We start from the raw sequence: 25,608 nt of genomic DNA, 5'->3' as shown, positions 1-25,608 counted from the left end.
TAATGGTGTGCAGCTTGAGCGGGCCATATAAAAAACTAGGCAGCACCAGCAAGAGGCGCAACAAAAAATCACGGCGTCTTTCGGAGTGGAGTGCGCCCAGATCACAGACCGGGACCGGACGCAAATGAGCATTCATAGCTGATATTTCATCCGTTACTTAATTATGACATTGTTCCACGTCTCCTGCGGATTAGTTTTTATGTAATCTTAGTTTCCGTCTCCTTATATTTTATTCGATTATAAGTGTAAAATTGCTTTGTGGTCACATGGGGAGTGGAGTCATTTTTATTAGGCAGTTGAACGGCTTTTCTGTTCTGTAAAGTGGATATCAGCATGCTCTTAAACGCCAAAAGACAGAAAACAGTGGAAGTTTAAGATCACAGAGATGCAGGCGACGAGTTGGTGCGCGATTGTCCTGCTAGCGCCTGCAATCTGCATGGTAAGTCTCTGTTCATCACCTCTGTTACACGTTGCAGGTAACTTTATTGTTCTCATTGTAGCGTTAAATTCGTCATTCATGTATGACACGATGTTCATTTCTTTTTAAAGGAAACAACGGGCGTATGTTACTGTCTTACAAAATGAAGTGGAATTTGTTTGACTTATTTCAAACACATGGTCAAGGAATATACTTAATTCTAGTGGTTATTTTTAACTAATTTGAACAATATCACAAAGACCACTGCATAAACGCAATCGTGAATACGACTGATACTTCTAGGTAGAAACGTTACTTCTTAAAAGCTACCAGTATGCAATTTCGACGTTCTTCCTAAAGAGGGCGATATGAATCTGGGGAAAAGAAACAACGATCGGCATATGTTCTTGGCTGGATGCCTTCGTTGAAAACGCCGGACTTGGTAATTGGATGCATAACTGGCTTTGGGACTCCTTTAGTCAGTTTCATTTTTGCACGCATGTAAATGAAACTCAGACAAAGGTAGCGGTAGCTATTTAGTCCAAAGCTTTTATAGCTGTGTACAATGTCTTGAAATCTGAATCTGCAAGTTACAGGACTTTCTGTGCAATGCACCGAGACAACAGAAGGCGATGATACAGTAGGCCTAATATAAATATTTTTTTCCAGACCAAATCATATAGGCCTAACGGACAGATATTTAGTAAGCATGAAAATTTGTACAAAAAAGACTGGAGTGAGACTGAAGGCGGGTAATATCTTTTCGGTATTTATTTTATTTATACATTTAAATTTGTATTTTTACAAACGGATTTCTGAGTCCATTGACTGGATGAGTGAAATACGCTGTAATTTATACGAACACACTTTGCAGTGTTTTCTGGCAAACTGCTATATATTTTAATCACATTATACGATATATTCCAAAGCCATAGTTTTTCTTTATGATTCCTAATCCGTTGGATAAGGGTATCCAGGCTATTTTTTAGGAAAGATAAAATAGAACGGTATATGAACGACAGACAGTTGCCACCATTTTAATACCACTAATTAATCCACTTTAGTAATTAAAACTTGCGATAATCGCTTTTGTTCTTTTATGTGTGACAATGAGCGACAGAGCCTGATTTAATTTGTGGCCACGGAGAATAAAAAAATATTAAACACGGGAGATGATAAGTTTGGATTTTAACATATATTATTATTATTATTTGTTTTAAAAAACATCAATACAGTACAGAATGTATGCTTTCACAATCCATGTAAGAATGGCGCCAGTTAATACGTATTACGTATTTGAAGCACAAAATGTCGTAACTAATTTGACCATGTAATTACTTAATAAGATTGCGTTATCTTCCTTAAATTAGAACATATAGACTCCCACCCCCTAACAAATATGTTAAAGCGTCAGTTCATTCCCGATATTCATTCTACGAAACGGCGAGCATTCCAAAAACTGTCCCGAAGTTATTTCCTTAATTGTATAAACTTCTGGGCACCACCCCCCGAGCCTCAGCACCGCGGACAGCTCTCCAACTGGCGCTGAGTGGTTAAGTTCCCCGACTCCGCCAAAATGACACTTACTGCATCTTTGTAATGTACACAGTCATTCGCCCCAGGGCGCCTGCCCAGAGAGAGCGTAGATTCGCCAGATGCAAGATGAGAATTTCCCAGTCAAGGTAATATGAGTCACTTTTCAGTTCACAGCGTTTCTGAATATTGCGTTCAGTTTCAAAGAGGCGAACAGCGAAGGTTCATCGTCAGCTGTGACTCGGTATGAAGGTGTAAGAACCTGTAGCCACCCGAAGTGATGTATCTTGAACAGATATACATTTCCATTTATAGTTATTTGCAATTTAAAATATTATTGTATTTTAAAATAAGTTTTATTATATTAATTAGCTATGTCAGTGTAGTCCATTCTTACAGTATATGCCTTACAATCCACAGTTACATTTTTATATATTTCCATCCTGACCATTTACTATTAAACGGTAAATGTGTGCGATCTATCGTACTGCTCATTATACTATTCTGTTTATTTTTAAAATGCTATTATTGTATTTTTTATTGTATTTATTGATTCAATCATTTTATTGAAAGACGTATATCAGATTATTATGAATTTACTTAAACTGTGTAATATAACAGAACATTTCTATTATTGTAATTGGTGTATTTCTTTGCAGTACATTACTTATTATTTACAAAGTCAAACATAAGTCAGCACATGCTGCGTTTTTCAGATCACGACATAAAATTGAAAGTGAAGTGCTTTAATGGATTTCTGCAACGCGTAATTTTATGCAAGAATATCCCGTACTGTTCTGATCGCCCACTGTTGTACAGCATGGATCTGGCACCCCTCATATTACTGAACATTTTACCATAAATGCATCTTGGTGTCAGGCACTGGAATAAATGGGAATTCTATTATTACCAATACCACACCTATTCGCTTCTGAATGCTATTTAACTTCCATTTATTAGTTTAACTTCAGCATGCATGTAATTGTTTTCAGGAACAGTCACTAATCCTTCATAGACTCTTAAAATAACTTCACATTGTTTAACAAGTGCAGTATTGCTTAGAAGTCGAGAGTGTATTGCAATTTAAAGCATTTTCACTCCCCAAAACATGCAGTTTTTTCTGGACCATAAATGAACAGATACATAAGGCTGAACTGTAAGTAAATTGTTTAAAGTAGCTTAACATTTTAATTGGCACATTTGACAATCCTGTATTTAGACTAACAGACTATTTTTTAAAATATAAATCTTCAGCTCTCCACTTATTTTTGAGGAGAATGTCCATACATCATACAAAATGACCTCCTGACTTCAGAAAATGTGCTACTCTGGATGTACTCTGGATGTAATGTGCTACTCTGGATGTTCACTCCTGGGCAGGACAGTGTGCCAAACCCCAATTGCACAACATTAAGCTTTGGTCCACTTTTTGCCCAGGGGGGTTATAGTGCACCAGCCAAGACTTGGAGTTAAACACATTTGGAATCACTGAAATCTTACTCTAATGGGGTGGGGAATTGTGATCACATGATATCTATCATATGACTCTCTGGATTAATGAATGTGGCGCTTCACTTCATTGTGTGTTTATTGTGGCTCCTGTGCTCAGCTGTAATTGAAGAGTCTATGAAAGTTTTCAGTGCCATTACTGAGGTAGCACTGGTCTGTTTTCCCAAGCTGAAAATGAAAAATGTTGAATTGCTGTTGAAATAAATCTTTAAAAGGTGGGCAAACATATGAACAAAACTAATGTTGGAGAATTTGGCACCTGTCCATTACTTTTCTGAAAATATAAAGTCTATATATTTTAAATAACTTTCTCCATTTTTGGCACAAAACACAGAAGAATGGAGGATGATAAAATAAGATGAAATGCCAGATGATTGATGGATGGATTATTAAATCTCTAGGATGTCTGTCTTAAATCTGTCACTCTGCTCATCTTCGTTCAGTTATCATGACAAAATCCAGTGATAGACAGCCAGCTGTACCAAGATCATCTCATATCTAACTGCTTTCAAGAGTGGAAAAGTTCTGAAGCGTCATTAAAACTTTGCCTTTTGAATTTGCTCTTTGAGTTATTCGGCATTTTATTTGCACAGTGAGGAAAAAAGTTACCTCATAATTGTGCTTTAAAGCCTATTGAACATTCTATTCATGAAAACCATTAAGTTAATTTCACAGCTGATTAGCCTCAAAATCCATTTACATTGCTTCTTAAGAAAGCCTTATAATTTAAAGGGATTGTCATGTATGTGTTTAGCTGCTAGGACAGGCATGTTAACATTTGTTTTTTTTCTCTTTCAGTCTTTAATCAATCTTCTGTCATTTATTTATTTATTTGTCATTAATTGCTTTACATTTTTTAAATAATAAATTATACTGACTAGCTAATGTTACAAAAAAATGAGACATCCACTGTTCATTATATTATTATTGTTTAATACATGCTTAAATATTCATAAAATAGATTTTTTTAATTTGTTAATTATTTGGTTGTTTGTCTGTACTTTCACTTTAATTGTGATATAAAATCCTGGCCTCTTAAACCTTACATGTCCTACCCTTACTGTCGTCCCTCTGCAGGGAGGCATTACTGTAGGTCAGAGACTCCTGTCCCCTGAGTAACCTTAATTCTAGAAAATCAAAAAATGTCACTTTTATGCTCGGGGTGCTTGTTAATATAGTGGCTTCTATGCATATGGAGTTTAAGCGACGAGGGGATTAGGGTCTGAGTAGCAGCGCAGAGCATGCTCTCCTCCGCTTGGAGCTGTCCCAGGTCGTCCTGCCATCCAGTTTCGCAGGGAACAACCCCCCTCGTACAAACCTTCCAAAACATTTCACCATTTCCCCCCAAGATTTGTCAGGATGATGAAGTTCGCCGTTACCTTCTGATACATTGTTAGAGACAGAAGTGTTTCTGAGACAGATGCTTGTGTGCTTCTCGTTCCTCTTAAAGGTCACTGAGCTTCACTTTATCAGGGATCTGCTACAGATTCCAAACCACATCGTCACGTTGAAGCGGTTTTCAGGTTTCCCCATTCCTCCCATGTCCTGGGTCAGAACTGGGTTTTTTTTTTGTCTATGAGAAAATGTATCATGTTTTCTTCCAGCAAAGGACACATTATGGAACTAGAATCCAAAGGATTCCAAATCAATCATTATTGGCATATTTATTTGTTATAATATATATTTTACGAGTATATACATTCTCTGGGCTGTATGAGCTGTGTAAGCGGGATGTATGTTGAATGATGTTGATTTCACCCACTGAGGGACCCAATGAAGGAAATCACCAATAACAAGTTATAACACCGTAAACTTAACACTGTTACTTCTTTGAACTGATTTGTAAGAAGTCTTGTGCCACTAACAGCAAATCAAGGCCTAGATAATTTGAATGTTACCAGTTTATAGAACATGAATTGCATTTGAGTTTGTATATCAAGAATGCTTCTTTTTATGCCAGATGATAATGGATGAGTGTGCTCATGCTGACGAGACACTTCTGATAAGTTGTCATTTATGTGATTAATGCCCTTGGCTTTCATTTTCTCCACCCTGCTCTCCTTCAGATTGGATTTAGGTCATGGCCCTATCTGGTCCTGAACATGGACGGCCATTGATTTTTTTATTTTTTTTTTAAATAATACATCCAGCACACAGTATAGGATTTAAGATCAAAAGTGGTTTCAGTTACAGAGTTTCAGAATTGTTTGTGCGTGTGTGTATTGTTATTATGTGTGATTTTAATGGTTTTTAAAAATGCGGGGATTTACTCACACAAGTGATTTACCATTTCTAAATAATGTTACATAAACAGAACTTTACACAAATGTTAAATGACGTTATATGACTGGGTTGTACATTTAAAAAAAAATGTAAAAGTCATTCAAGCACAATATGCTACAGTGAAAATTAGCTGTAAGTGGGGAGCCCTTCTCTTCAGAATCCACCCAGCTGCCCCACTCATAAATTTCTGTGTAATCAGTCTGATCAGGGTCAGCTGGGTTTCATTAGGTCAGGGTATAGATGGCAAGAGGACGACGATTATTTGCATTGTCTATCTTTTCTAGACTCTTAATTTTAAAATCTGCTATCTTAAATAATATATCATTATTTTGTTTATTAAAAGTACTTTTGTAATAAATATCCATTAATTTCAATTTGAAAAAGATAATATTTTAGTTAATGTATCTGCAAACTGTACAGTGGAAGAATTATTGCAGTGAAAGCTGTCAGTATTCACCTGGAGCTGAAGGTCATGCTGCAGTGCTTGCAGACCTGTTTCACCATATAGTGGTTGTGTTCCTTGGATAAAGCACTCTGTTGGGGGTCTGGACCTCTAGACATCAGACTTGATGTTGTTGTTGTACCTTTAGATGAAGGATTTCAATGCTCCTCCCAGTCCTTACTGCCCAGTGTTCGTCACTGCAAGTAGAAATATTAAGCATAAAATATCAGCCTCAGACAGCTAACAGCAAGTATAAATATATTTATGGTTATTCTTCTATAAAGTGATTTGTAGCTGCCATAGTACCAAAGCACTGAACTTGAAATTCAAAGCTCTAATCGCAATAGGGTCCCTGCTGTTTTCCTCTTGTGTAAAGAATTTTGTCAGAATTCATCTAGCTACATTAAACAGGATCCCTGCTGTTTTCCTCTTGTGTAAAGAATTTCATCAGAACTGATCCAACTGCATTAAGAGATGCCATTATAATAACATTACAAATGAATTTAAATTAGCTGAACAGTTGAACAGATAATATTGTATAAAGCGACCCACAGACGTATGACACTTCAGTATTGACAAATGAGTAGGTTGTAAATCATTCATATCACATTATATTGCTCTGACAATGGAAGATAAATTAGAACTTTTGTCCCTCATACAAAATTGAAAAAGTCAAGGTAACCCAGGACAGTGTTTAATGTTTGATAATACTGCACTTTATTTTATATAGTAGCTATTCATATACTCATATCTAAAATGTAAAAGCATTTAATTTGTATAATGTTTAGAAAGATAAATTATATCTGCATAGTTCAGAATTTCTAGTTAAATGGACTTTTGAAAAATGAATATAAGCACATAAAATATAAGGCCTTACGATCGCTACTTAAATTTTAGACTTGCGTATAGATTGCTTTACATGATGCAGTCTAATGCTGTATGCCTGGACGAGTTCACAGAATTTCCCAGGTAAACTACCGGACCATATGAACATCGGATTTCTCACTTTGTATCTTCTATTACGTTTTGTAGCATAATCACTTACGCTTTACTCTGTCTGCGCCTTATACTCCAGACTAGCTCATGTACAATCTTGCACCGTACCATGATTCCTATTTTTTGTATAATTTATTGTATTTGTACTCATTTATTTTTTCACCTGGTTAGATGTTAACTGCATTTCATTGGCTCTGTCTCAATATTCAACACAATCACTATAAAGGTGAATGTAATCTAGACTAATCTAATCTAAAGAATGGGATTCGTGTAAAATTTTTGAGCTAGCCGAGATAAGGGGGTGAGATAAGGGGGTGAGGAGGGCGTTGTTCATAAGGAAAAATTATTGGGATGGGTTAGGGGCTTCCCAAAACAGCGCTGGTAATTATACCACCCATCCGGTCACCCTTTATCTTGGAACTTTAAGACAATGTTCCAATTTAGCCTTGAATAATTAAAAAAAAAAAAAGCTTATCACTGTTGGAAATGCTGGCTTGTCAGTCAGTAGCTACTTGGGCATCTGGGCCTATAAGCTGGAGCTGCTTATGACTGTTAAGCAGGAGACACTCGCCAGTCCGGCAGTTGTTATCGCTCGTCATGCAGAAAATTACGGCGTCGCGTTACATCCCAAAGCCCCGGAGATTTCGGCGATATCGATTTTCAAAATTACATTCGTTTCGTCGCTGCATCAGCGCGCGCGCCCAGCCCGCAGATCCGTGCATCGGCGGAGAGCGGAACCGCTCCATTCTCACCAGCCGGCAGAGATAACGTGCCGCAGCGTGTAGCTGAGGAATGTCACCACGGCTCAATGGCTGTCAGTCACTCCCTATTACGCCGGTAACAGGATTCATTCCTGGGGATGCTACTGTACGTTATAATAGAATTCTCCTGACATCCCTAAGCGGGTTTGGGGGAAGCCAACTTCGGCGTGTCGGATAAAATAACAGTGAAACGCAGGGGGTAGGCCAAGCAACCGTGTAGCTTAACGTAGGTGCTGAACGTCCTTCTGTGTGCGGAGCGGAGGAGTTCACAGATCTCGGCTCTGTGCCGTGTGCATTCTCACCCAGCTTAGTTTATGGCTGGGCCTGTTTGGCCCGGCTCTTGCGGCCAATAAATACTAGTCGTGTTCCAGGTCCGGGAGACGTAAGCTTTCCATTCGTGGCTTGGTCACGGTCCTTCCCTGTGAAGGAATTCTGCTCTTATCCATATTTTCCTAGAACAGAAGCAGAAAAAAAATATGGCCACATTCCTGAAATAATCTAAATCAGACTATTGATAAAATGCTCTGTACCTCCGGAGACCTGGTCACACTCGCTCACATGTGATGTCATCTTAAAGCCCTGACTGCCCCCTTAAAGGAGCAACAGGAGTGACGTGTAATATGAGAGATATCAGCAGAAATATAATGCCCTCTACAGAGGACAAACGTGTATTGCTGTGTCTCAGGAGGTTATTATAAGGGAGCAACTAGACATAAGCTTTTTAAGGCACACAATCTGTGAGATACATTCATCCCTAAAAGGTCATTGAAATGGCTATAATTCTCACTCCTGGGAGGTCATAAGTGAACTCCCAGAAGCTTTATTGCCTGAGATTTTCATCACAGGTCCTAGTCTGTTTGAACCAGCTAACTAGGGTGAGCTGTCCTGCCACGTGGATTGATGCAGCGATATACAGAGCAAAACAACAATGTAACATTTGGTTACAGAAATGTGTTTTTTTTTTTTTTTAAATGCTATATTTATTCACCCACAGTTTTGTGTCGTTGAGCAATATTTTCCAATTTGTCTGAAACCTTTACAGACGTCGAGGTTTATTTTTTAAACTTATGTTGTTTTTCTCTGGGTTGCCTGGAGGAGTCTTGGCAAACAGAAAGATAATACAAAGGTTCAAAAGGTTTCCTGTCTCAAAATTATAAATTGATTTTCTGTATCGCTGACCTTATTCAAGATTACTGAGTCACAGGTGAGTGTAACTTGATTTAGTTGTCCTTGTTTTTGTAGAAGGCATCGGGCCTACTGTCATTTTGGCAACAAATATTCAGGAGTAAAGCTTAGTAGACCAACATTAAAAAAAAACGAACACTGTGATACTCCAACAGTCCTTCTTAACCTTCATCTAACGTTTTAATGTGAAAACCCGTACCACTGGGCTAGACCATTTCATTTCCTAACTGTATCCCTATGGTATAATAAATGTATTTTCTACTGCATGCACCAGAAGTCCTTCATTCTGCTCTTCAGCAAAAGAAACCTGCCAAACATTTTCCCCATGGACAGACCTGTAGCAGTCAATGCCATTTTTCTGGCTACATTTTGTCCTGTTTTCATCTGGCCAGACACCATATAGAATGGCCAGCCAGATCACATGATTAAACTAAAAGCCCTACTTTATAATGTGTCTATCTATCTGTGGGTGGATCTGAGGCTAGGGGTCTGTGCCAGCAATTGCAAGGTTCCTGGTTCAAATCCTGAGAATACCAGCAGTGATCCTACTCTTTTGGGCCCTTGAGCAAGGCCTTTAACCTGTCATTGCTTTGTCCTGGGTATGACATTAATCTACATCCAGCTCTGCAAGGAGGTCCTCCAACTTACAGGGAAATTTGGGGGTTGGTTGCAGGATTTACACTCCAGCCACCGGAAAAAAAAACTGGTCCATTCGGATTAGTGTGGTGCTGAGGTACCACCCACCACGCGGGTGCACTCGGGTTCTCATCCCTGAGGTGGTTTGTCGTGTGGTGGCTGTGGCAATGCGCTGTAATCAGTCTATATTTACATTTTACAGGTATCATTTACACAATTCACAGTAAATAGGATTATGGTGAGTTTGCCAAACCTCTCATCTTTCATGTCACTCTTGTAGGCAGAAAGTAATAATTAATGGTTTGATTCTGGAAAAGCTTGAATGAGAGTCTGGTGAAGTAAAAAGTGCTTCCCCACTGTAACTGGTAACTTCCTATTTCTGTTCATGTCTAAGTTCCTCTTCAGAGTGCACATTACTGTCCAATGACATCACCATTTTCCTTCTACCTCTTGATGTTGTTCTGTGGATATCTCCCCTTCAAACATTTCCATCAGCCAAACTGATACTTGCGGGTGAAGGGTCACTTAGGAAGTGAACATGTTTTTCCCGGTAAATAAGGACGCCTCTCGCAATTTTCCCAAAGACAGCACCATGAAGGATACCAGCATCATGAAGGATACCACCCCTGAGTTTCGGGGCCCTACCTTCACATTCAGCTTGCTTCTGATGTAGAGACTTGATGGCTCCATATACATCTTGTAGATGGTGCTATTTAATGAGCCCCGATTGCCTAACGTGTACGCCTGTATTGTTTCCTGGGGCAGTAGGCTGTCAGACAAAGGTCAGAGCCCATTATGAGTGACTGATGGCCCCGTTGTAAATAGCCAATGACTAGCCGTCAGGCTAAATTCCTCCTGACAGGCATTCCCTCAACCGTCCAGCGAATAAGTGGCACTTGTGACACACCAGGAAATGTTAATAACAATTTTTATGGAATCCTCCCCATAACAAAAAAAGACACATACTGTAGTTACGGGTGTTAGACTTTCTGATGAACATTTACAGTGAAATGTGCTGACTGCTCCCAGTGTACACGGCCATTAATGTGCCTGGCTGAGTTAAACCACCTTTGTAAAGCTCCTCTTAAACTAATTAAATTTCGCTGAGACTGTATTTTCACGGTCAGCAAAAACGTGTCACCTAATTCTATCTTTCGGTATTAAAAAAGTTGGTCATCAAAGACAACAGTGCAGGCAAATGGAGGGAGTGTGTGCAGTGACATTAAGAAGCAAGTAAGTGCACTTGGGTTGGAGATAGATGCTGCAGCCCCAGTCAGTGACAGTCTGCCAGTCTTTGAAATATAATGGCATATTTACTGTCATCCACACACCATCTCAAGTCTCCAAATGTGATTGGCAGCCCTTTGTTACTCAACTGTTTAGAGAATGTGTGTCGAGAATCCAAAACACACTGCAATTACAGTGGCAACACACCATTAATTTAGCTCACAGTCTAGCAGGATACGCTTAATAGGTTTACTTTATCTAGCCATGTAGCTTAACAAGGCGCTAAATAGGACTGAAGTCCTTGGTTTGAACTTATGAGAGATGGTCGTAAATGAGAGCATGGAAGGTGAGGAGATTGTGGGCGGTGCAGCACGGCGCGTCTTTGTCATATTTGAACGTCACGATGGCGCCGAAGGCTCCTGCATTTGCATCACTGCCGACCGGCGGCTGTTGGCATTATGCCACAATTACTTGGGAAAAGGAGGTAAGGCAAGACGAGAATGATCGACATACAGAACCTGGCATTACCCCCGAGGTTTGCACTGTGTTTGTTTGTGGAGGATGAAGAATAACAGGAACATAATTAAAGCTGGTTCCAGCAATCCTAAGCAATTAACTTCAGTTTCATTGATTTAATATTGATGGTGCTGCTTTTATTGGTGTTTTTTTATCAACCTATTAGCATGAAGTAATATAAATACTTCATCTTAACAAGTGGGGTTACCCTGGTGTAGGATTTGTGCAGCAGTATCGTGATATATGTGCACATCCTCTGCATGGAATGCGAGTTCACAGTGACAGAACACTGCAGTGATTCACTTTGTGTCATGTTAGCACCTGGTGTTCTAAATTATTTATGGAAATGATATGATATACTGATAATAACTTTCTTACATGGTAATTTATTATTGTAAGATGTGATGGCCTTTGGTTGCTCTTTATGCTTGAAAATTACATTGTTCATTGTGGACTGAAAATTTATCTGGAATAGCACATTATTTACTGAACCAGTTAGCTAGTGGAAAAAGTACTTGGGTTCCACCCCTGGTCTGACACAGAAAATTGAAGATACCTGTATGACATGCTGGTCCTTCTTAACAAAAATAGTGCACAAAAATGTGCACTTTCTATTGCCTAAATTAGTGGAAGTTACACATGTCAGAAGACACCTGTTTTTCTCTGCAACAAAAATAATTTCAATTTCTTCCATAAGGCAGAAGAACAAACATTCTCTAAGGACTCTTCAGGACTACAGAGAAGTCTGAATTTAGAAGACAGATTAAGTCCAGAGGTTTCACAGAGCTTTCTTAGAATGGAGCATTAAAAATTTATGTCCCTACAAAAGCTTGAGGAGCCCCGTAGTCACACCAGCTAAGGTGGAGGAGATGTGAGTATGTTCCTTTCACAGTAGGCACTGAAAGCAGGCCTCCTGCCTGCCAGCATTAAACTTGGAGCCAGGCGTTCGTTTAAGGACACTCGTATACAGACTTCACTCCAGTAAGTGCTCCAACAGTCTAGTCCAAGTGATAAAAAACTACTACAAGATCTTCTTAACTCAAAAATCTTGATTACGTTATAAATATTTTTTTTTGTCACGGTATTGGAGCTAAGAATTGTACGAAGCCAATAAAGCAGTTTTATTGCAATTGTTTTATTCTTTGGATATCAATCCGATTTAGGGGGAACTACATCATAGTGCGTATTTCTTTTATTTGTATTATTCACTTAACCCCTTTTATAAATGGCTACCCAGCCATAGCCTTAATGTTAAGTAACCAGACAAAATATAAGATTTTTGCCATTTTAAGTTTTTTGACTGAATTTGCAGATTTTTATAAATTTGAGGTGTATATTGTGGGAACACAATGTCCCCATAAGCTAAAAGATACTATGGTAAACTCACATGCATGCATGCACGCACACACACACACACAGGCAAACATCTTCCCTTAAGAAACACTTTAAAATTGTGATGATGATTTAGCTCAAGCGCACTCAGACCCAAAAACTACTTTCCATAAACTGCTTGGCTTCAAGGTTCCTGAGGTTCCGTCGATTCCCGATTGCTGTCACCTCCACAGTGCCACACTGTGAGAGTAACGGCTGGGGCACGATTGACACCTTATCCCCCCCCCCCCTCCCACCTAATGATGCTACTGAGTAGGGTACTCTTTAAAGCCCCCATGACATGTCACTTTATACTTTCTGACCAAAATCAATATAGACTGAATCAAGTCAAAGCCATTTATAAAATACAATTACTGATGCTGCTCGCACAAGGGAAACAGCTTCTGCGGTGAACCTCTAAGTCACATTGATTGAGACTGTTACGCATTTTAAATGAGCTCCCCAGGGTCACTTGAGCTGAAATGCCAATTTACTGGATTGTGGGTTTAATTTGATTAAGGCTAACCCTGCCCCACAATGAGAGCTTCACACCCGAAAGACAGACAGCAGTCTATACTTACCAATATGGTTACCACACTGCAGTGCTCTGTCGTTTATAATAAACTAATTCATATCATTCTATTGCTATTATATCTTATAATAGAAAAGCATAGTGGAATTTAAAAAAAGATATTAAAAAAGGATTTTATTTATTATTATTATTATTAGTAGTAGTAGTAACAATAATAATAATAAAACAGTTATTAGATTATTGGTTGGAGATGAAGAATGCTACCACAATTGACTTTAACTAGTGAGAAGTTTTACACCTAAATACATTTCAGAATCATAAGAACTCCAGAATTAATCAGGTTTCATAACAATACTTCCCGAACATTGTGTAAGCTCTGTGGAGGTGAAAGCAATCAGGAATCGACAGACAATACTGTTCACACTGCTCAGCAGTCCCTCCCCTGCCCTCCTCTCTGCACCTGCCTCCAATGAGCATAGGGTCAGACCTGCGTCAAAGCAGGCCTTCCTGATGAGCACAGGGTCAGCCCTGCATCATAGCAGGCCTTCCTGATGAGCACGGGGTCAGTCCTGCGTCAGAGCAGGCCATCCTGATGAGCATGGGGTCAGTCCTGCATCAGAGCAGGCCTTCCTGATGAGCACGGGGTCAGGCCTGCATCAGAGCAGGCATTCCTGATGAGCACGGGGTCAGGCCTGCATCAGAGCAGGCCATCCTGATGAGCACGGGGTCAGTCCTGCATCAGAGCAGGCCATCCTGATGACCACAGGGTCAGTCCTGCATCAGAGCAGGCCTTCCTGATGAGCACGGGGTCAGGCCTGCATCAGAGCAGGCCATCCTGATGAGCACGGGGTCAGTCCTGCATCAGAGCAGGCCTTCCTGATGAGCACGGGGTCAGGCCTGCATCAGAGCAGGCCATCCTGATGACCACAGGGTCAGGCCTGGGTCAGAGCAGCCCTTCCTGATGAGTCTGGCATCAACTTGAACTGATCTTACTTCGCTAGCAGAGCACGCCACAGAGAAGCGAATCTGAATCATAGAACCAGATTAAGCTGGAGCATCAGTAAATCAAGGTTTGAATGGGGTGTCCTAGAGCGTGTTCAGGTTCTTGGGTCACTTCTGGTTGTGTTATTAGCAGTTGACCCCATATGTTAATTGCAGAGTGATGTCTTCTGGGTATTTTCTCACCATTGGACAGGGTGCAGCCCTGTGAAGAACTTCCATTAGTCGCTGCTCAATGAGCTTCTTTCTTTGTCTCAGATACCCTGTCGACATCCTAGATGTAAACCCCTCCCTGCTCTACTGGTTGCGACAAATTAAAATGCTCATAGATTCTCTGCCTGTCAGTGATATTGTACATACATAAAATTGTCAATATTAATCTCCGGATGACAAATATTGCAATTTACCAAGATACTTTAGAATCTAATCTATTCCTTCATCAGATGGCCATTAACAAACCATTAAGCATCTATATTAACACTCTGTGCATTTATTTTAAATTTCAATGATCTCACGGTCACATTTACATCACATTAACCAAACAGTTATTTATTCACTGAAGTCAGTGTTTACCAATCCGGTCCTCGGGGACCCACAACCAGTCCACGTTTTTCCTACCTCCATGCTTCCTGCCAGTCAGTCCGAATTTTTGCTCCCTCCCAGCTCCTAGAGGGGGGGCAAAAACATGGACTGTCTGTGGGTCCCCAAGGACCCGATTGGGAAACATTTAAGTCATCAATAAATTTGAAATATCTACCAACTGTGTGATGGCCCTGCGATGGGCTGGCCCCCCCGTCCTGCGTTGTTCCCCACCTCGTGTCCATAGCTTCCGGGATAGGCTCCGGACCCCCCGCAACCCAGAAGGATAAGCGGGTTGGAAAATGGATGGATGGATATCTACCAACAGGAGATCCGCACATCACAGGGAGATCATGAAGGGTGAGTGGGTTTCATACCTCGAGCCCACTGCACCCCCGTGCCCCCCCAGAGCAAAAATCATGAACAAAATTGTATTTATAAAATATATTTCATAGACATAATGTGAAATCTGATGTCATAGTAGAATATATAAACTGCCATCAAATCCACCATATACCTAAACATGTCTGTCGAAAATGGAGTGTGATTTTCAAGCTTTACAGACTGAAGTATACTTTTGTTACATTATAAGTTACATTAGGCATGAATGAAAATATTAAACTGAACATGTCAAACGTGAAAATGACAGTAAAACAGGGCATATGTATGAAAGCATGTCATATTCAATACACATCTTATTCCCGTATTAGTAGGAAATAAAAATGACTAGTTAATTTGCAGAGAAAGTGCAGGATGAGTGTTGGGCTTCTTGCCGTTTGAGCTCTTGTGGCTGTGGCTGAGCCGCTGAGGTCATCTTGATGTTACTGGTTCTGTACATTTATTAGTAACCTGGCTGTTGGCTTATTACCAGCCAGTTCAGCACGCTGTCATATAGCAAGCTTAAGCATTTCTTTTTTGCATAGATTCTCCTCCAAACATCTGGCCCAGATGTGCTTGCTGGGATAACCTCCAGACTGGCTGTAATGCTGAAAAGGCCGTGTAGTTATGGAAAGCGACGGATAACTGGGCGGACGGATTGATCCTTGTTTTTTCAAATCTCTGCATAATGGTACATTCCTGTCATCTATGCTTCGAGTTGCTGAAAACTTTTCATACAGCATAATAGATATTTGCTTCTTTTTGCGCATCGGGCTGTTAGAGGCCTTGTACAAGAGGCCGTGTGATTTGTCCCCCCATGGAAAGATTTTTCAACTCATTTGCCCCATTTCCCCAAATCTGCTGGGAAACATGCTGCATTTAATAATGATTGCATCAGTCTATTGCCGCTGCCTCCCTGTACCCATCGCTGGCTGTGTCAGATAGTGTGTCACTAACAAGGCATCTTAACTGAGCTAAAGATGCAGCTCTTGATGTTTCCACTGGTGCAATTCTCTCAAATGCCCCCCCCCCAAGAAAATTTGAACTTCCCTTGTGGGCTGGGATGGGGGAGGGGGGGCTGGTGGCAGCAGATCGATCATTCCTTCTTCCCTGAGATGGGCTCCCCTAGTGTGGGGGCCCCTGAAAGTCTTCCGCTTCCTCCCCCCCTTATGGGTAGCTGATTTCACTTTAGACGTCCCTAAGGAGGTGGCTTCCACGATTGAGTGTTTAGCTATGTGGAGTTTGCACATTCATTTCAATTCAATTTTATTTATATCATGCTTTTCCTGAGAAGCACTGTGACAAAGCTCTTTACAGTCCCGGGCTCAAGGTCCCCAGTGAGGGAGCCTGAGACGACTGTGGCAAGAAAAACTGCTTCAGAGAGAAGGAGAGACCTTGGGAGGAACCAGACTTGCTGGGGGGTGGGGGTGGGGGGGGGGCATAATTCTATGTCTGTGTGGGTTTCCTCTGGATACTCCAGTCTCCTTCATCAGCCCCCAATCACGTTGTTCAGTGCCTCTAAATCGCCCATAGTGTGTGAGTGAGTGTGAGTGAGTGTGAGTGAGTGTGAGCCCTACGATGGACTGGCATCCTGTCTAGTCCCTCTGCCTTGTGCCCAGTGCCTGCTGGAATAGGCTTCTGGCTCCCAGCAAAGCTGTTTTATACACTGACTCTGCTACCCACCACATCACCCTGTGAAATTAATTCCCCATAAAACTGAACACGCCGCATGGGCTTGATTCGCATTTAGGTTTATCGCTCACCACTCTGATGCATGATTTTGCATTTCCTGTGATTGCCATTGTGAACATAAGATTTGTCCGACTTATGTGATGCCAGGAAACTCCTAAAAACATGCCCCCCCCCCCCCCCCCCCCCCGATTTGTCTGGTTTCTTGAACATAAAAATTTCATGGTCTGATTTACTGATGTAAGCAGCAGAAATGAATTGTACTGAAATAATCCCGTATGTTTCGACATCATGGTAATCATAGGATCCTAATTACAGAAGAAAGCTTTGTCTTAGAAAAATACGAATCCCTCAGATGTGAAATGTTACATTTGCACAATTAAAATAAACTCGTGTAGTTTGGCCGTGTGGAAAACATGGTAAATTATACTTTGCTGCAGAGCACCATTTGAAATTCCTACCTCTGAATAAATTAAATTAGGCAATAAGGAGGAGACTGATTCCTCCTGTCATCACAATGTGTAATTGATGTCTCTGCTGAGAACTGAACCTCTTTCTGTTATAGTAAATTATTGTTTTTATTCTTACAGTTAACCAGTTCTGGTTATTTTGCTCATGAGTGTCAAAATCCAGTTGGTTAATTAAAGAAAATAGCAGTAATGAAAATGAAACAGTGCAAACCCTGTAAATATAGCGGACATATTTTTGTCTGCCGTAGAACTGCATTTAATTTTATTTTCTTAATGTAGCTTTTTTTTTTTTTGGAAGTTATTTATTTATAACATCACACAGACTGAGTGATGCATCTGACCCTCCATCTCTGAAATGTATAACCTTCTGTTACTTAAATCTATTTCATTTTACATTTACAAATAGGTTTTATCTTCAGAAGAGGTGACATTAAAGGACAGTCAGTGTTTCGTCCTTTGCTGAAATCGAACGTTTGCCCATGCCGAACGGAACCGGCCGTAATTGTGCTCTGGAACTCCGGGCCTGTGTTAATGGCGTGTCTAACAGCTTCCTCACAAGCTCATTAGGCGGTTCTAGTGCATGGACAGAATGCAGCCTTAAAAGGCCGTTAATGACCCTCATCCTGACGCGCGCTGGCTCTCTTCCCAGTGCTGCTCGATGGAGCCGCTCACCCCATCCGTCGCTCCGGGTGCCATGGCTTTAACACTTGATGAAAAATTCAAGCTGCAGAATTTCATTAAACTACCAAGACATTACTATACTGGTGATGTAAACCACTGTGCTTTAACCAAACCCAACTGCTTTCAGAAAAGAAGGCTGGGAATGTCTTTGTCTTAAAAAATCTGTTTCATTTCCTAGTACAAGTTGACAATTTGACATTTTTCTCTCTCCCAAAACAGTGTAAGTCCTGGTGCTCATAACCCAATCAACTTTTGGCTATTACACACTAAAGGGTCGAACTGCTGCAGAGTCGTGTTTCATTATATGATGCCGTTGTGGAATCAGCTTTACATGACCAGCGTTTGGTGAGGCTCCACTGGCATATTCAAATACTCTCAGTGCACGACATCATCTTAATTTGCTTCAATGACTTTCACGCACTTTCAGTGTATCTTCCAACGTTAGAAACTCACATAGTGAAACGGAATTTTTAGTTGTCAACAGGGGCAACTATGGGTGGGTGGGTGGGGGGGGGGGGTTGCAGCCACCTGAAGAAATATGGGATGTCACCCCAAGATTCAATTTGCTGGGGGGAGGGATTGCCCCCATGATTCTATTTGCTTGCAAAAGGGGGGGTCGTCCCATATGACACAATCTTCCAAGAGGGAGTAATGAAACATGTATGAACATACAGAACAAATAACTAAATGATTTTAGAATAATTATTTTTCAAGGCTGGGATTACGACAAAAAATAGTGGGGTGGGCTGAAGCCCCCTTAAATGGGGTCTAGAATCACCTATAGATGTCAGTTTGATCAGAGAATGAACACAACAGATAAACAGATGATATTGTAAGTGTTTGTGCTCAAAGTAAGAGTACAATAATTAGTACAAAGGCTTTATTAATACCCTGGGCATGCAGAAAAAAATTGAATCCAGAAAGTGCATCCTTCTTTACTGTATAGTACCATCTACTGACAGTAAAAAGCAATAGAATTCAAACAATAACATGAAATCGATAGCTTTAATAATAATGAAAGCAATTAATTACCACTCTCAAGTAAATAAAAGCTATTCCTCCTTTATCAGTTTCATGTCTGTTACATGTATCATTTTCAACAACTACTCAGTTTTTGCGATACACATTTAGACATATTGGGGGAACATTTGCTGTATTCTTGAGCTTTTTGTTAATGGATTGCATTTGATTCATTTGACTCGTTTGCGACTAATAGACTACATCTGAAATTCTGATTTTCTGAAAGGGGCTGGTGGTGGCAGAGTGGTTAGTGCCTTCAGAGAGTGGGGATTGGGTCTCCCTGGCTTCATGTGTGTGCAGTTTGCATGTTCTCCCTGCATCATTGTGGGGTTTCCCCTCACAGTCCAAAAACACACTAAAGTGAGTTGCCGTAACCAGATTGCGAATGGTGTATACTGTATACCTTGAGATGGGGTGCCACCAAATCCTGGGTCATGGATGAATTTTTAAGTCTACAGATGTACAGTAGGCATGAAATATTTGTATGTCGGATGTTAGAAAGTATAGCAAGAATTCTGAACAAGAGAGGCAGCTCTGGCTTGTTCTGTTTGAGTCCTGACCTTGTTTTTACCTTGTCATTTTACTATATCTGCATATTCCCTACCCTCTGGTATACTCTGTACTCCTTGTCTTTATAAGGTCTCAATTATACCACCAACTGCTTTGCGACCTTCATTGGTTTTATTGGATTTCAATAAATATGCATTTCTCTGTAATGTGAATTTTAATCGAGCAGCTAATTGATTCTGTCATACAAACACGCAGTAAACTGGACATTCCTGCGAATTAACCTACGGAGAGCTACACTGTTGCACAAGTTGCGTGTCGTAATCTAAAAATAGTCGCATTAATAGTAACGAAATGCTCCTCGATCCCTTGGGCCTCCAGGCTGTCCATTAACTGCAGAATGGTATTCAATAACGGTTTCCCCTTCTTTTTGCAACACTCAGGCTAAGGCAATATCCTATTGGCTAACTCAGCAGTATTTTGTTTAGCAGTTACAACAGCCCTGTCTGTAACACAGCCGTCGTAATAATGCAGTTACTTACACATTTGCCCGGGGGCCATGAATGCTAACTGCTAATCCCGATCCACACATACACAGAGCCTCCCTGAAACTGACAGAATCTAGTCCCAGGAGGCTCACCGTTACTGGGAAAAAGTATTAACCCAAAACGCTGTTGTGCTTATCTAACTGTGTAAAAATAAAATGTTTGACAGAGAAGTCTGCTATCTAAACTAATTAAAAAGTAATAAGAATATGCTTACAGTGTTTAAGTGTCATTGGTTGCTACCATCTTCCTATCAAATTAAATTGTAACTATCTAAAAAGTTAGTACTGAACATATACCCTGCAGCCGATGCTAAATGGTATTGTGGCTACTGGTCATATTGTAAGGCAGAGCCATTTATCATGTATGGCCCGAGGGCCCTGCGATGGCTTGGCCCCCCCATCCTGGGTTGTTCCCTGCCTTGCGCTTGAGGCCTCTGAGATGGACCCCCATCAACCCTGACTAGGACAAGCGGTTTCAGAAAATGGATGGATGGATGGATAGATGGCCTGAGGGTGATCCAGCTCATAGGATCCTCATCGCTGGGGATCCCAGCGGCTGGACCAGGTCCAGGGGACGCCCACATACTGCACTACCTGGCTGCGGCAGAGAGATGACATTTCCGAAGGGTGGGACTGGACCATGTGTCAGCCGGGGGGGGGTCGCTAGCTGGGGTCCCGGGTGGGTGCAGCAATGCGCTGTACCAGTCTAACCGAACCTGCCATTAGCATTTGCTGCAGCTGTCCCTCAGGAATTCAGGAATGTGTATATATGAATAAGTTTTATTTTGCTTCAGCTCCAATAAGATGAAACCCAGATCTGATGGTAATCTTAGGATTAATCTCAGAATTTGTCACAGTTAGCTTTCCTATTTATCCCATTTCACTGTTTGTTCATTTGTCTTTTGTTTGTCAGCTCTAGTTATCTAACAGCACTCCCACCAATCAACCCTGTGTTAACCACTGTAATCCATAGTCTTGCCAATTTGCCCTGAAAGAAAATTACTGTCCAAAGACCTTTGTGATTTGTGACAAAACCTTATTTTCCAAGTATCGATCCCTGGGAAATCTGCAAAATGCAAAGCCTCTGGCAGACAGATTTTCTGTCATGTACTACAGGAGGAATCAGATGTTAATGTCACATTTTTCCAGTGACCTGTGCTTATCTGGCTTCATGTATCTTTGTTAATCGTGTAGCTCATAATTTTCTTGAAACGTTGCTGCATCTGTGGATGGATCTTGGTGGGATTGCTCTCCTTCCAAAGGAAGTATCAGTGCTGATTGAAGCATCATTCCTCTGTTCGAATGCGGAGTATCAGTGCTGATTGAAGCATCATTCCTCTGTTCAAATGCAGAGTATCAGTGTTCATCAATATGCATACTGGACTGTTCTCGTGTTCTCTAATACCTGTTTGACATCAACTTCCATTGCCAAAGTACAGTTCCAATACTCCAGAAAAGATGTACGGTGGTAAAAATCTCTAGATGTCGTTCTGGCCCCACCTCAGATATCAAGGATGTATCAGTTACATCCTCGGTAACAAGAAAAATCGCGATGCTTCACTGCATTCACGATGCTTCACTGCATCCCAAGTTCATTCTTGGGAGGCAAATTAGCAAGAATCCTTTTGCGAAGAACACAAGTGTGATATTTGTGTTCTCAGTATTGAGAAACACCCTGTGTGTTTTGACACTCAACATTTGATTTGAGTTCCTGCCACAATAACACTGAGAACAGGCCTTCAGCGTTTTGTTGTCTAGGCTATTCCTTAAGCTGCATCATTTGCTAAAATGTGTTATATAGAAGTAAATAAAAGCCAGGCTATGCAAATCAAAGTCTTTCATAGCAGGCGACATGGAAATTATACCAGGTCTACCTGAAGCAATGGGTGTTTTAAATAATGTGCCGCACACTCATCTCTTTCGTTGTTTCCGTAGGTTTTCTGTGCCAGCACATCACTTCCCGGGAAGTCGGTCCTTCTTGCAGGAAGCCCTAAGTCTACATTACAGCAGATATGGACAGGAAGCACTAAGGACTTGTCCATCAGCCGCCTCTTGTCACAGGCTCTCGGTGGGAAGGAGAATGGCAGTTCCCTGGACCTGCAGTACAAAACACCACAGCCTTACTCAGAGCAGGACTTCTGGGACTGGCTCCGGAACTCCACGTACCTCCCGGAGTCCCGCTTCCGAGCCAAGCGGCGTCCCATCGTCAAAACTGGGAAATTCAAGAAAATGTTCGGCTGGGGGGACTTTCAGTCCAACATCAAGACGGTGAAGCTGAACCTGCTGATCACTGGTAAGATTGTGGACCACGGTAATGGGACGTTCAGCGTCTACTTTCGCCACAACTCCACCGGACAGGGGAACGTGTCCGTCAGCCTGGTGCCGCCCACCAAGATCGTGGAGTTCGACATGGCGCAGCAGTCGGTCATCGATGCCAAAGATTCCAAGTCGTTTAACTGTCGCATTGAGTACGAGAAGGTGGACAAGGCCACGAAAACGACGCCCTGCAATTATGACCCTTCGAAGACGTGCTTCCAGGAGCAGACGCAGAGTCATGTTTCGTGGCTCTGTTCGAAGCCTTTCAAAGTCATCTGCATCTTCATTTCCTTCTACAGCACCGATTACAAGCTTGTGCAGAAAGTTTGCCCGGACTACAACTACCACAGTGACACTCCGTATTTTCCATCCGGCTAACACCTCAACTGTGAATGTGGAATAGCAGCAAAGTGAAACGTCTGCCATCCTACTGTCCAGAAAGTGTCTGCGATAGAAATTTAAATTAAGGGTAATTGATTATATGACAGCAAATATTTAACAATTCATTTTTACAACTAAAGGAACACAATGACAAGGGTTACCTATCAATGTGGAAAGATCAAAGAAAGCTAAAATATTAATACTGGAAGCTTTCAATTACATAATTCCATAGCAAATGTAATTTGTTTCAAATTATTTTGGTATAACAGAATTTGCACATTTTTATTTCTTTACTCCGGACAGCTTCTTCATATATATTTTTTATTAAACATTCTTGTGAAATTCATGCGTACATCTTTTTCACATCACACAATCAGTTTTTTGTGTACCAGTGTTGGTATTTCCATTGCATAAGCTTATCAAGCTTTTCCACCAGATAAAAATTTTGTGCCTTTTATTTTTCTTTGATAATAAAAACTTTTATAATTGTATAGTCAGAGCAAAGTGAATTAATACATTGGGGCCAGGGATAATCAAAAAAAGCTTAGGGTTGATTGTGTTGTTACATTTTTGCTTTATATTACATCAGGAAAACATTTTATTTGTACAACAATGATTTTTTTTTTACTGGTGTTAAAGCTTGACACAATTCATGAGTGTCACGTGTTGCAAGCCACAATGTCATTAAGTCTGTCCCCGACTTACGGGTTCCATTCCAAAAGTCTTAAGTATGGGCGTATGTCGGGATAGGGTAATCACACTGACCCTTAGGGCAACCACACTGACCCTTAGGGCAACCACACTGACCCTTAGGGCAATCACACTGACCCTTAGGGCAACCACACTGACCCTTAGGGCAATCACACTGACCCTTAGGGCAATCACACTGACCCTTAGGGCAACCACACTGACCCTTAGGGCAATCACACTGACCCTTAGGCATGAGAAAGACGCGGAGATGCGTGTGAGGCTGGGATGGTTGTGCTGCCATATAGCGCTTTCCCATAACAACTAGCAGTGCACAGTACAGAATGCAGTACAGTAGCATAGCGCTGCTAGGCGAATGGCTGCCTGAAATTTATTTTTACATATGTTAACTTTAAAAAAAAAAAGTCACATAGATTGTAAGTCGGGGACAGTCTGTATCAGTCAGTCCACTAGATCAGGGGTCACCAACATGGTGACCAGGACGCCCCCAAGGACCACATGAGTGGCCCGCGGACCTGTTCTAAAAATAGCACAACTCACCAGTGAGCAGCGTCTAAAATTTAATTTTATCCTGTTGCTATTCTTCTTTAATCACATTTGCATTTATATAGATTTGAAAATGACAATATCTAAAAAAAGTATTTAAAACATGTTTATTATACATGAAGGTTAGATAAGTTTAGGAGGCCGTTTCAAACTGGTAGCCCTTCGTATGGCTCAGTGCCCGTGAAGTAGCTCTCAGTTTCAGAAAGGTCGGTGACCCCTGCTCTAGAATATATGTACCTACAGGTACATCCCATATTCTCAAAACATCTATAATCAAACTTCATGAGACACTGTGCATTCAAAGATGGGTTTGGGGGGGGGGGGGGGTGTAAAATCAATAGGCTGTAGTGGCGTGCATTCCTTGGGAGATAAGTCTGCGGTGAGATAACCTTCTCAACAGGCATGTTTTATATAAGACAAAAATACAGAGAGAGATTGTCCTCTCAGGCCTTCTGTATTATGGTTTGTGAAGTTTTAGTTTCAAGTGTTATGGCACGTTTTTTTTTTTCCACCTGCCCATTTCTGGGATGTTTTGCTGGCTGTAAATGTGATATATTACATACCCCAGAAGTTAATTTATATGAATGATTTGTAATGTACATAATTTATTCTGTCCACAATGAGCTGCTTCTGTTGATGTGCCAGTCTGTCTGGTTCACCCCTCCTTCTCTTAGCCTCTCTCTCTCTCTCTCTCTTTCTCTCTCTCCCTCCTCTCCCTTTAATCCTCCTCTCTCCCTCTCTTTCTCTCTACCTCCCACCTCTGCTTGCTCCCGGTTAACAAAAACAACGTTTTATTAATGTAGTATTCAAACAAATTAACTATGTACAAATTCAGTAATACAATTGAAATATGTTTAAAAAATACTTGACAAACGTGTGAATGGGAGAGATGGAATGTATATATGAATAAATTATGGAAAAGATGGTTTTTTTTCTCCAGTTGAACACAGCTGTGAGTTATTACCTACAACACTACAGCATAAGGCCATGCAGTCTTGTCAATGACCTTGCTGTCTCTGGCTATACTGAAGTGCTCGGTAATTTTCATTGGTCTGTCAGTGTTGTGTTGCCCCTCCCCTTCAGGCACATCCAATCACACAGCCCCTGTGGCTACACAGAATGGCCCAATTAGACAGACACTACAGCTTCCTTAATGTACATGCTGGCCAATCATAAGTCTGTTTGATTCTTTGCACACTTCCCAAACCTCCATATCATTAGATAGCTTTTAATAAATTGTTTTGTGAGAGAAATATTCTATATTTAACGCAGCATATGCAACAAGAAAGCCAATCACAGCATAGGACATTTACATATCAGAAAACAGCTTCGTATTTAATATCCATGAAACTGAATGTTGGAGAGCTCAGCGCCACAG

General features: G+C 40.9%; 1 protein-coding gene across 1 annotated transcript; it reads left to right on the top strand.

The window, feature by feature from the left end:
* Positions 1-24,532, top strand: LOC111839054 (neurexophilin-1). Its single transcript, XM_023802640.2, has 2 exons — positions 1-439; positions 22,215-24,532. The coding sequence occupies exons 1-2, from the start codon at positions 386-388 to the stop codon at positions 22,971-22,973; spliced, it is 813 nt and encodes a 270-aa protein (XP_023658408.1). The 5' UTR covers positions 1-385; the 3' UTR covers positions 22,974-24,532.
* Positions 24,533-25,608: the final 1,076 nt, after the last annotated feature.

This window comes from Paramormyrops kingsleyae, chromosome 9 (assembly GCF_048594095.1).
Source record: "Paramormyrops kingsleyae isolate MSU_618 chromosome 9, PKINGS_0.4, whole genome shotgun sequence".
In the NCBI taxonomy this organism is placed as follows: domain Eukaryota; kingdom Metazoa; phylum Chordata; class Actinopteri; order Osteoglossiformes; family Mormyridae; genus Paramormyrops; species Paramormyrops kingsleyae.
This window is presented reverse-complemented; position numbering and strand designations above follow the sequence as displayed.

Coding starts and splice junctions, on each gene's coding strand:
- LOC111839054 (XM_023802640.2), top strand. CDS start 386: ATGCAGGCGACGAGTTGGTGCGCGATTGTCCTGCTAGCGCCTGCAATC. Junction 440..22,214: donor TAGCGCCTGCAATCTGCATG/GTAAGTCTCTGT, acceptor TTGTTTCCGTAG/GTTTTCTGTGCCAGCACATC.